This window comes from Ambystoma mexicanum, chromosome 1q (genome assembly GCF_040938575.1).
Source record: "Ambystoma mexicanum isolate Mex_15411 chromosome 1q, UKY_AmexF1_1, whole genome shotgun sequence".
Classification (NCBI taxonomy): domain Eukaryota; kingdom Metazoa; phylum Chordata; class Amphibia; order Caudata; family Ambystomatidae; genus Ambystoma; species Ambystoma mexicanum.
In genome coordinates, this window is record NC_090922.1 from 296,628,150 (window position 1) to 296,640,778 (window position 12,629).

At 46.1% G+C, this 12,629-nt stretch overlaps 1 protein-coding gene across 3 annotated transcripts in view; it reads right to left on the reverse strand.

The window, feature by feature from the left end:
- Positions 1-12,629, reverse strand: part of LOC138527486 (zinc finger protein 25-like) — a 778,719-nt gene that overhangs the window by 229,740 nt on the left and 536,350 nt on the right. For 2 of the 3 annotated variants that reach the window (XM_069638722.1, XM_069638730.1), the window contains one exon: positions 11,745-11,870. In XM_069638722.1, the coding sequence (XP_069494823.1) occupies positions 11,745-11,870 (126 nt within the window). The remainder of the gene's footprint in view (positions 1-11,744; positions 11,871-12,629) is intronic. The other variant, XM_069638740.1, reaches the window with a different exon arrangement.

A 12,629-nucleotide genomic window follows, 5' to 3' on the forward strand; every position in this document is an offset into this window, starting at 1 on the left:
CGCCAGCGCCGCGGCCTGCCGACTCCACACCAGGCGCCGAGAGTGAACACACCCACAGGCACCCAGGAACACCCCAGCGGCACTTCAGCGTGTAGAAGCACAGGGGGTGCCCTCCAGGCAGCGGGCCCCCCACACAGGTAACACGCCGCAGGCTGCTGTCCTCCCAATCCTCACTCCGGGCGGCAACCCGAAGCACCGCCACTCCACGCACCAGGCAGTTCCACACTCCCCCCCCCACTCCTCACAGGGGCGGCCCACGGCCCCAGCTCCAATTCATCAGTTTCCAGCCACCGTGGCCCCAATTACCCTCCGGAGATCTGCTGCCAGGGCCAGGCACAAAGCAGCTTCATATACCACAGCTTGGTCGTAGGCTGTTGCACCAAGACTACCGGATAACAGGCCGGATTTAGAAGGTGCTGGAGAGCTTCACGGACCCACGGCCATCTTGGTCGGGCTCCGCAGCGCCCCCCTACTTACCTTTTTCCGATGTAGGTCCAGCACACCCCATTTTATGTGGAGTGCTGGGGGGTTACACTTGGTAGCCCCTTTTCCTACTTACTCATGTAACATTTTTTATGTTGCCCTCACAACTTGGCTGGTGGCAGCGGTTTAATATTCCTAACATTGTGCTTTTCTACCACAGACTGAATCCTCAGCAGCAGTATAGCACCTATGGGTGACCATTGTGTCAAAATGGCCCCGGTCGTCTTATTTCACCATTTCTTGTTTTTGAGGTATTTCTTGGGTTTTACCAGGTTTAACCCTTTTGTTCGATTTTCCTTTGGCGGGCTTCAGGACTGAAACCCACTTCTGGCCCCAGTGTTTGTTGTAGGGCAGGAAGCAAGGGAGGCGCCCTAAACTCCCCGACCTTTGCCTCCAGGGCAACCTGAATGCATCCAGTCCTTATTGGCAGGCAGGCTGTCCTTGTAGGACAGCCACCCCCTTCTGTGTGAGTGACAGCTAGGATGTGCATGAATGGGAGAAACTTGCATAAAAGGCAAGGCTTCTTGGACTTAAAACAGAGTCGACCACTGGGAAAAAACATCCGACGAAGGAATCATGAAGAGAAGCTTGCTGCATCCTCCTGGACCGTTGAACTGCCTGGTGAAGCCCTGCTGCTGTGCTGAAGCTCCAATTCCTAATCGACAAGAGAAGCTATGGAAAGGACGACTTCTTCCCTTGAGTTGGTGGCAGCAACTAACCCCAAGACGAATTTTGCTGGAGGACCATCCCCAACTGGCTGTACTTCTTTGCTCCTGCTGGAACAGAGTGCCGGAGGTCGAGAAATCCGTAGTCGATTGCCACGTCTTTAAGCCAGACAGAAGCTCCAGGAAGATCCTGAGAACCCTCCGGAAGCAGGACAACCCAAGCTCGAGTTACCTCACCAGAGTGCTGGACTCAGGGAGCAAAGGAAGCCCATCCAGTGTCCAAAATCTGCAGTGCTGCTATTTGCCGGTAGTTGAAACCATGAAGTGCTGCTGAATTGAAAAGAGCCCGTAGCTGCCGCCGACCTCCGAACTGCTGTGCAGGAGTCCTCCAGACGTTCTCCCTCTTGTCCCCACGACTGAGGCGCAGAAACACAGGATCTGCAACCAGGACAGTAGCCAGCTGGATCCTCTTCTTCTAACCTAAGGTACTGTTCAGACTAAGAGGTACTTACCTCTTTGTCGGTAGCTTACTTGTCTCCGTTGAGATTTGCAGTAGCTGCTTTCTAGAGTTTATCTCAGCTCTAACTTTCACAAGTGTAACAGCTTCTGGCCCGACAGCTATTTTCTACAACAAACTCTCCAACAATGTGCAAGACCTTTGTGCTATCTATGATGTGCCTCGGCTCCATAGACTTTGTTCCAAATTGGCTTTGGCTGTCCTGGCTCCCTGCAGACACTTCCAAGTCATTGACTTTGATTCCAACTGTCCCTCATAGGTGATACATTGGTGTTTAACTAATATTGCTTGGAAAGGTTTTATCTAGACTTTATTGGGGGATTATAAAATAGCTCATATGCTCTGAGAACCTGTTAACCTTTTTCCTTCCATTAACCTTTCCTCTTTACCAACCTCAACATTACCAAAGTGATATATAAATGCCAATACTATCCTAGTTAGCGAAGTCACCTCAGGGTGTGTATGAAGCATCTCTAAAGAGTATCTACTTGCTTTACCTTGATTTATTTTCAAGTGTATTTTTATTGGTGCCCATTGCCCTTTTTAAAGAATGCTTATTTAAAACTAACCGTTAAATAAATAATTATTTTACTAGAAAACCTTGCGTGTAAGTGTTATTTGGATACTTGTATTTGTGGATTTCGATGCTACAGCTCGACAGCTCACATTTACCCTCTGGAGATAAGTCTGGCTGCTCAGTCACAGTAATGACTTGTATAGTAGAGACCTATACCAATAGGTGGGTTACCCAATACCAAGAGGACAAGGCTGGTGTTGTCTCCCATAGGGTTACTACATTAATTCTTGCCTAACACTTGGACAGCCAAAGTCATTTGGACACAGTGTATAGTTCTGATGCACTTCTTGGATAAAAGTCTTGCGCAAAGTTAGAGAGATCATTAAAAATCACTTGTAGGGCCACCAGCTGTTAAGCCTCTGCAAAGGGAGTTGAAATCAACTCAGAAGGTAGGTGCAAGCCTCAAGTGAGACAGCACAACTTATGGCAAGAAGGTAAGTACCCCCAAGCCCAAACAGTACCTCTGGTTATATGAAAAGGTGGTCCAGCTGGATTCCGTCGTGCTACAGCCAAGCAGACCCCGGTTCCTGAGCCTCAGTCATGGGGACAAGAGGGAGGACGTCTGGAGGGCTCCTGCGGCAGTACTCAGGAAGGTCATCAGCAGCTATGGGCTCTTTTCGTTTCAGTGGCACTTTGTGGTTTCAGAGCTTTGTAAACAGCACTGATGCAGAACGCAGGACACAGGTTGGACTTTCCGTGCTCCCTTGGTCCTGCAATCTGTTGAGGGGATTGGGATTTCTTGATTCTGGAGGGTCGGAAGAAGGTTCCTGGAGATTTTGGCCAGATTTGTTCCGTGGCAGACGTTGCACTCTATTATGGACACTCGACCCCGGGCATTGGGCTTCTGCAGCAATGGAGAGGCGCAACAACGGAGAGGCACAGCAAGTTGGGCATGGCGCCAAGTGGAGTTCGTCTCAGGGTTAGTTGGTCCCACTAACCCAAGGGGAGAAGTCTTTCCTGCAGAGCTTCTCTGTCAACGTGAAAAAGGAGGTCAGCACAGCAGCAGGGAATCGCCAGGCAATTGAAGATCCAGGAGGTTGCAGCAAGCTTCATTCACAGTTTCTTCTTTAGATGTTTCTTCCAGTGGTCGACTCTCCTGTAGTCCCAAAACCCCAAAACCCTCGCCTTTTAAGCAGGTTTTTCCCACTCATGCACATCCTTGGCTGTTAATCACACAGCAGGGTGACTGTTCTTTCAGGACAGCCAGCCAATCAGGACTAGTTTCCTTCAGGCACTCCTAGAGACAAAGTACAGGGGAGTTTAGGGACTCTTCCTCACACCCTGTCCTTACAGACACACTGGTGCCAGAGGCGGGCTTCAGGGCTGAAGCCCGCCAAAGGCAAGACAAACAAAGGGCTCAAACCTGCCTCAATGCACAGAGTAAAAGCCAAAAAAGACCTCACAAACAGAAAAGGGCAAAAAAAGAAGACGGGCCATTTTGACAAAATGGTCACCCATGGGTGCTGTACTGCAGCTGATGGTTCAGCCTGTGGTAGAAAAGCACAATGGTAGGACAAATTAAACCACTGCCACCAGCCATTTAGTAGTGAGGGTAACATACATATGTTACATGGGAATGTAGGATAAGGGGCTACTAAGTAACCACCTAATACTCCACATAAGATGGTGTATGCTGAACCTACAAATAGAATAGGTAAGTAAAGTCAATTTCACTTTACTATTCTTGGGAACTGTAGTTCACGTAGGAAAAAGTATTTCAGCCTTATGAGAAATCCAAAGGATTTCTCAGTGATACTGCACTGAAGGTGCTGTATCACCATACAAAAAGCAGATGCCTATGGACTTTGTCCAAAAACAGTGAAAACATAAAATCTAAATCATGTAAAAACTGGGGCAATTTGCGCAAGGCAGACCTCTGTGGATTCCCAGGGGTGTCCTCTTTTGGGAAATGCATGGGGTTCCCTGTTGTTCTTGCTGGCTTCGACACACTAGGCCCAAATCTGTAGGTTGCCCACATGATAAAATGTGCTGTGCCGAAAGGCTTGGGGTTACCCTTTTCCTTTTGCGCCCCTGGAAGGTACACCCACACATGTGAGGTACCGTTCTCATCGGGACACGTGTGGGGACGCGGAAAGGTAGGCCATGTGTTGTTGGCGGTGTATTTCGGTGGGTGGCAAGAGCGTTCCCACAGGTGTCATGATGAAAACTGTATCTCACACGTGTGGGTGCACCTACCTGGGCGCAAAGGGGTAAGCCTAAGACCCCTATCCCCAAGTCTGTTCTGACAAGGAAAACTCGGAACACCATGCATTTCTGAAAAGAGGATACACGTGGGAATACAAAGAGGGCTGACTTGCGCGAAGCGGCCCAGAATTTATTACCCACAATCCCTGACAAAGTGTGGTATTTGGTGGGGAAATAACACAATTTTCACTTTGTCAGGGATTCTGGGTATTACATTCTGGCCCGCTTTGCGCAAGTCAGACCTCTGTGTAGCCCCACGTGTGTCCTCTTTTCAGAAATGCATGGGTTTCCCTGTTTTCCTTGGTGGCTTGGACACACGAGGCCCATATCTGTGTGGTGTGCCCGTCTGGAAAAAGTGTGTAATTAAGCTGTCAGAAGCGACTTGGGGGTAGGGGTCTTTTAGGCTTTCCCCTTGGCGCCCAGGTAGGGGCACCCACACATGAGGTACTGTTTTCATCGGGACACCTGTGGGATAGCGGGACGGTAGGCCATGTGTTGTTGGCAGCGTGTTTCAGTGGTTGAGCCGAGTAAAATGTGTGGAAAATGTGTTTTTTTTTCGCCAGATTTCTGACTTTGCCGGTGTTGCTGGGTAATAAATTCTGGGCCGATTTGCGCAAGTCAGACCTCTGCGGATTCCCAAGGGTGTCCTCTTTTCGGAAATGCATGCGGTTACCTGTTTTCCCTGGTGGCTTGGACACCCGAGGCAGATATCTGTATGGTGTGCCCGTCTGGAAAAAGTGTGAAATTCAGCTGTCAGAACAGACTTGGAGGTAGGGGTTTTAAGGCTTTCCCCTTGGTGCCCAGAGAGGTGCACCCACAACTGTGAGGTACCGTTTTCATCAGGACACGTGTGGGAACGCAGGAAGGTATGACATTCGTTGTGTTTGTGTGATTTTCATAACGTTTTGACCCATTTGCTGGTGCCCTTTGTCACACAACCCTTTCATTTCCCAAATGTGCCTTACATTTAGTCACTTCTTTAGGCACCATACACTTTTGTAACCTGCACAAGTCACCTCCCTTGAAAAGGTCTACCTGTGCTCTTGCAAAAAATGTATGCTTGCCGTTCCTCACCACATTGGTTTTCCTGATTTACACATGCTAAATATGTCTGTGTGTTCAGGCCGTAAGCATAAAACTCCTGTGTACCATGGCTCAGTGTTTGGCGTGTGGTATTGTTTGTTTTGTGAAACACTACAAAAAATGTGTGCTTTCCTAACTGCAAGAGTCTGGGGAATGTAGCGGAGCATTGCTGTTCTCAAAATTCATAGAAGCCATTGCCGTACCAAGCCAACCATGTCCACCACATATCATTTTTTCGGTCATTTTCCCGCTTTTTCCCCCAATCTATGGCATTTACCTCTACCTAGTTGTTGCCCGACCTGCGCAAATCACCCCTTCCTAAACTTGGAATTTTGTCTACTTTTCAGAAATGTATGACTTTCTGTCCTCTAATTCGGGTTTCCTACTCTTTTCTTCCATTACGTCCATGCATGTCCAACTGGCAAAAATGGCCAAAATCGCCTACCTCGCACAAAACGGTTGATAACCACATCAAAGTAATGTTTTTTTGTTTCCACTCAACCTGTTCTTGAAAGCCAGGAAATTGGGGAATTCAGCACAGCAAACCATTTGCTCCAAGCTCTTACAATTAAAAAACCACAGGCTTCTTTGTACATCATTTTATTCGCATTTTTTGAAAAAACACACAATTTTCGCCCGTTTCGGTTATTTTCTCTCACCCCTCCTACAGCAACCTAGGATTACGACTGCCTACATGTGGGGAAAAAAGGGGCCAAATTTGGCCGAGACATCTCATGTAACAAAAAAGGTACAAGGCATTGAATGGCCACATACCGAAATCACCAAAAAAGGCCTTGGCACTGGGAGGGGGGGGGGGAATACCCATGGCACTTATAGGGTTAAACACTTTCTTTTGACTTTGGAGTCTGACAAACTCCATAGGCATCATCTTTTTACATTGTGTCACACAGCACCCTCAGTGCAGTGACACAGGGAAGTCTCTCAGATTTCTCAAAGGTTTAAATACTCTCTTTTGGTTAAACTACTGTTTCCAAGAGCAGTGAAGTGAGATTGACTTTACTTACATTTGTAACTTTCTAGACCCAGCACATACTATCTTACAATAGGGTGCTGGAGGGGTAACTTAGTATCCCCTTTGTCTAGTTTCTCAGGTAACATTTTTTATGTTACCCTTTCTACAGTTAATGGCTGTTGGCAGCGGTTTACTTTTTCCTACCATTGTATGTTTCTACCGCAGGCTGCAATTGCAGTTCCAGTAAAGCACCCATGGGTGCCCATTTTGTCGAAATGGCATGGTCTTTTTTGCCATTTCTTGTTGGAAAGGTCCTTCTTGAGCTTTACTCTGCGCGCCAAACCAGGTTTGGTCTCTTTGTATATTTTGTCTTTGGCGGAATTCTCTGGTGAAGCCCACCTCTGGCTCCATCATGTCTGGCAGGGCAGGAAGTGAGGCAGGTGCCTGAAACTCCCTGTGCTTAAACACCTTAGTTACAGGAATGCACCCAAAGGTCATTGGCTAGCTGGCTGTCCTTGGAAGACAGCCACCCTACTGTGTGAGTGACAGGCTGCGAATGAATGGGAGAAACCTGCATAAAAGGCGAGGCTTTTGTCTTGGAAGCAGAGTCGACTACTGGACGAAGGAATCTGAAGAAGAACTTGGAAGATACGCTTGCTGCAACTCCTGGGCCATTGGTTTGCCCGGTGAAGCCCTGCTGCATTGCTGAAGCTCTGAATTCGCCTCGACAAGAGAAGCCCTGCAACGGACGACTTCTCCCCTTGGGTTGGTGGGACCAATCAACCCCAAGGCAAACTCGTCTGGACATCCTCTCAGAGCTGGCTGTTCTTCCATTGCTGCTGCAGGAACCTATTGCCAGGGAGAGGAATACCAAAATCGAGTGCATCGTTTTAAAGTCAGACCCGAGCTCCAGGAAGTTCCTCCGGACTACAATGAAGCAGGACTGACCAAGCCCGAGCCACCTCAACAGAGTGCTGGACCCCAGATGTGAAGAAATCCTCATAAAGGCATTCGAGAACCGCAGTGGTGCAGTGTGCAAGAGCTGCGAGAAACTGAAACCGCGAAGTGCTGCTGATCTTAAGTTTGGCCATTGCTGCCGCTGACTTTCAATTTGTAGTGCAGGTGTCCCCAGACGTCCTCCCTTGCCACGACTGAGGCACAGGAACACCAGGATCTGCAGACCTACACCTGGAATAGAAGCCACCTGGAACAAATTTATTCAAACCAAAGGTACTGTAAAACTAAGGGGTTGCTTACCTCTTGTTGTGTAGCCTTGCTAGCCCCCAGTAGAGACTTGTCTTGGTTGCTTTTGTATTTTATTTGTATTTTATTGTTTATAGTGTTTTACTCCAACGAGCTTTACAGCATAACAACCAGAAAACATCAAACATGGAAAATAGAAGCAATACAATATACATGAATCGAACCAGAAAAACAGCATGTGGAACACTTTGCATTTGGGAAGGAAGAGGAGAGGTATGGGGAGGAGAAAAGGGAAAGTGAAAAGGGAGTAGAGGAGTACAAGGGAGGATGGAGATCATTGGGGAGACAGGGAGAGGTAAGGAACAGGAAGATGGAGTGGGGAGGAGAAAGAGGAGGAGGAAGGGGATAGAAGTCAGGGAGGGGGTAAAGAAGGAGGAGTGATTTTAAGGAGGAACAGAAGGAGGAATAGGTGGACGTGGAGCAGATAGAGAAAGGAAGGAAGTTCCAATGTAGGGGAGCAAGGAGCTGGAAGGAGCGGAAACGAATAGAGGCACAAGGACGTGGGCAAACAAAGAGTAAAAAGAGATCAGCAGAGCATAGGGAGTGAGATGGGGCATAGAAGGAGAGAAGAGAGGAGAGGTAAGGAGGGGCAAGGTCATGAAGAGATTTAAAAATGAGACAAAGGAAGTGGAATTTAAGTTGGGAGTGGAAGGGAAGCCAGCCTCGATTGGAAAGTGAATTGGTGAGGGAATCATGGGGCGAGAGAAGACAGAGGGTACGGGTGGCAGAGTGGTAGAGGGATTTAATGGAGGGCAAGATGGGAAGAGGGGAGACCGAAAAAGAGAGAACAGTAGAAGAGGAGAGAAAAGATGAGGGAAGAGATTAAGAGTTTGGTAGCATGGAAAGTGAGAGAGGAACAGACTTTACAGATATTAAAGAGGTGATAGAGACAAGAGAGGAGTAAGGGTAATGTGGTAAGTAAAGGAAAGTGAAGAGTCCAAGTATATTCCGGACATGAGCAGAGATGGGAAGATCAGCTGGGGTGAAATTAATGGACGGAGGGGGGAGGGAGGAGGAAGTGTGTTGGAAGGGTAGAAAAGGACTTCGGTTTTGTCCGTACTGAGAGAGAGAAAATGAGATGATATCCAGTTTTTAATGGCAGTGAGATAGGAGGAGAGTTTAAGATGAAAGTCAGGGGTGAAGGAAGAGAAGGAGAGGAACAGCTTAGTGTCATCCTCATAGAAATGGTGGGAAATCCCAAAAGAGGAGAGAAGAACGAGAAGTGAAGTATAGAGAGAGAATAAGAAGGGTCCGAGGACAGAACCTTGGGAATGCCTTAGTTCAGAGGGAAGGTACAGGAAGTTTGACCGTCCCAAGAGACAGCGAATGAGCGGTTGGAGAGTTAAGAGGAGAGCCAGTTAAGAACTGAGTCTTTGAAGCCAAAGGAGGAAAGAGTGGTTGACAGTGTCAAAAGCAGCAGAGAGGTCAAGGAGGATAAGGATTGAGGATTGCTTAGCGTAGCGAACAGTAAGGATCTCTCCTTGGACATGGGTGAGGGCAGATTCAGTGGAGTGTTTGGGGCGGAAGCCAGATTGAGAGGGGGGAAGGAGAGAGAGGTTAGAGATAAAGGTCGAAAGTTGAGAATAGGCAAGGCGTTCGAGTAGTTTAGAGAGGAAAGGTAAAAGTGAGATTGGGCAAAGTTAAACGCAAAAAGGGGATTGGCAGAAGGCTTCTTAAGGATAGGGATAATAGTGGCATGCTTGAAGGCAGTAGGGAAGGAGGCCGTAGAAAGACAAGTATTGAAGAAGGAGGTTAAATAGGGGATAAGTAGGAGGTAAACCTTGGGAATAAGAATGGTAGGGATGGGATCAGAAAGGGCGGCAGTAGGGTGGGATTTGGATAGGAGAGAAATGTCTGATGGAGTGATAGGAGAAAATTCAGACATGCAAGCCGAGGGGGAGGGCAAGGACAGAAGGGAGAGGGAGTAAGAAGGAGAGCAGATAATCTTTTGATGAAGAGAACACATTTTTTCAGAGAAGAAGTTACCAAAGTCAGAGCTTTTGCAGAGTTGCTTGCAGCTTTGCCCTTCACAAACCTGCCAGCTGGTGGCCCTACGGTGATTTCATTTTCTACAAAGATTTCTAAAACATTGTGCAACACTGTTTACCTAACTGCAAGAAGTGCTTCAGCTCACCTACACTTTTGCTCAATTGACATTGGCTGTCCTGGCTCCCCGAAAGTCTCTTCCTACCTCTGACTTTGTGCTTTAACTATCCCTCAACAAAAGTCACACATTAGATAAGTTGTGTAGCTGGGAAATTGGAGGGTTAAAAAAGTACTTACCAGGTGAAGAATATTTGTTAACCAATTGTTTTATTCCCTGATCTTTTCCTTTTTGACACTAATCTCAGTATTGCTCTAAATGCACCAGTGATATACCAATGTCCACAGTGTCCTAGTTATTAAAGTCACCTCAAGGTGTAGGAAGTGTCTGTGCCATTCCAAATGGGTATCTACTGATTTATTGAAACAGAGTGTGTAGTTTTGAAATATATTATTGTGTTACATATTTTACTCCCTTCTAAAGAAGGCTTATTCAACTGACTGTTAAATTAATAAATAATTAATTGTTTAATCAAGAAACCTTGAGAGTAAGTGTTGATTTGGATACTTGTCACTGTGAATCTCTGTAACTACCCTACTGCTCACATTGACCCCTCTTGAGATAAGCCTGGCTGCTCAGTCACTCTACCAACTTGTGTGGTACATGCTTATAGCAAATGTTGCCAAGAGGACAAGGCTGGTACAGTCTCCCACAAGGTACTGCATACAATCTTGCCTAACAGTCCTAAGTCCAGCAAAAGAGCTGGGGATCTCTAAGGTTGAAGGCAATTAGCACAGAAATGAAAATTCTGCCTAACATCCTCTACTTGTGAAGATACTGCTGCTATGTAATCTATTCTTTAAATTATGATACTACGGAGGATGCCTTGCTTCAGAATGTCTTGCTTTTAATCCCAAACAGTAACAAATGGCACCACAACCCCAGAAAATATCCTGCTAGTCCTATAAGCTATGAAATTTTTCATTTTTTAAATCTCCAACAGCTAAGTATCTTATGGAAATCGAAGACCACCTCCCTAAATAGCTGGTCCCAGATAAATGTAGCCAAACTCAATTTGTGCACCTTGCTCTACCTGCTACTTTCATTTAGCAGAATAGGTGGTTTACTGCAGCTCTGGACAGGGAGGTGGGTAACACTTGATTATGCAAATGACTCCCGGGAGCTCAGCCTCTGCCTTTATTCCGGCTGAGTCTACCACAACATTTAATCAACTGCCATAAGGTTGCTAGCAGGACTATCATCTGTAATCTGATCAAATTCTGGAAGACAGACCCACTGAGTCCTACCCATCTATCAGGGTTTGTGAAGTTACAAAAGGAAGTTTCTCAATTCCCCCCACTCCATGAGCGGTTGTGATGCTTATGGAATGGCATGGTGATGTTCATTAGGGTTCCTGAACTGAAAGCATAGGCAGAGAGTGTCTCTGTGTGTCCCTCTCACCCCCTGCCCCCCCACCCTCCCTCCCTCACTCTCCTCCCGCTCCCTCCCTCCCTCCCTCCCTCCCTCTCTATCTCCCTCCCTCCCTCCCTCCCTCACACTCTCCCTCTCACATCCCACCCACCCATCCACCCACCCACCCACCCCACCACACTGAACAACCCCTCCTTCCAACCCCAGATAGCAAGTCATCTGCTGAACAATTATGAGAGAGATGGGAGGTCCAAGTGTCACATTTGCAACATCTTTCTTAAAAGTAAGTACTCAGAAGTGGCCAGAAATGGACATGCAATATTCTATGTTAAATTGGCATGCCATCATTCACTGTCCTTGGTTGACAGTTTAGCCACTCATGGGTGTTTGTAATAAACAAAAGGAGGGTATTTAAAGTAAAATTCCAGCAATATAACCTGTGTGGAGAATGTGTCCCTTAAGGGACCAGTGAAATGGATACAGACCAAGAAAATTTAACTTACTAGAGTTTGGACTAGTACATTTTTCTTCTTCTTCAGAGTCGCCATGATCTGTCAAATTAAACTCTGAGGCTCGTCTCATCTTTAAATAATTGTCCTTATTGAAAAAACGAAGACCTGTAAGAAAAGCTAAGGCAGTTATAATATAAATAAGATGGCTATCTTATTATTACAGATATGAATATTGAACTCTCAGTATCCAATACAGTAACTTTTTTTTTTTTAACAGGACAAGGCGTAGTACTACAATAATGTGGCAAAAAGAAAACAAAGCTACTAACTGCGTACAAATCTTGATTTAGATCATGTTTTCCAGCCAACGAACAAAGGCACCATTTATCTGTGCAACACAATAAGCCCTTATGAATTGTAAAGGCTAAACCAAGCATAGCATGTCTAGGCCAGTGTGGGCCATAAAGGTGGATCAATGACTTTACACATTGGTCTTCTATCTATCAATGGATCCAAGTGCTGTTAGCAGCTATGCTTTTGCTGGGAGGTATATGTGGGTATCTCTCATTTGTTTTAAAGTGAAGATCAGATTTTGGGGGGATGCGCGTGCTCCCTGGGTACATTTGGTTACCAGCTCATCAATCAAAAGAAAATCATGGTAATAGGAGTCCACACTACACTATTTATTTGTTTTATATCAATTTGTTTAAATAAACCTTTGATGCACCATAATAAATTATTATAATTATAACACACTAAAAAGGATTAATTTCTTTCTAAAGATACAAACGTTTCATTTTCAAACCTATAATTCATCAAAAACAAGCCATTTCTGCATCTAAAAAAATATATACATTGTAGACTGATTCCTCTGACAACCAATATGAATTCCCATCACTTAATGTTTACAAATTATATTTTTGTAAATGAAACTCC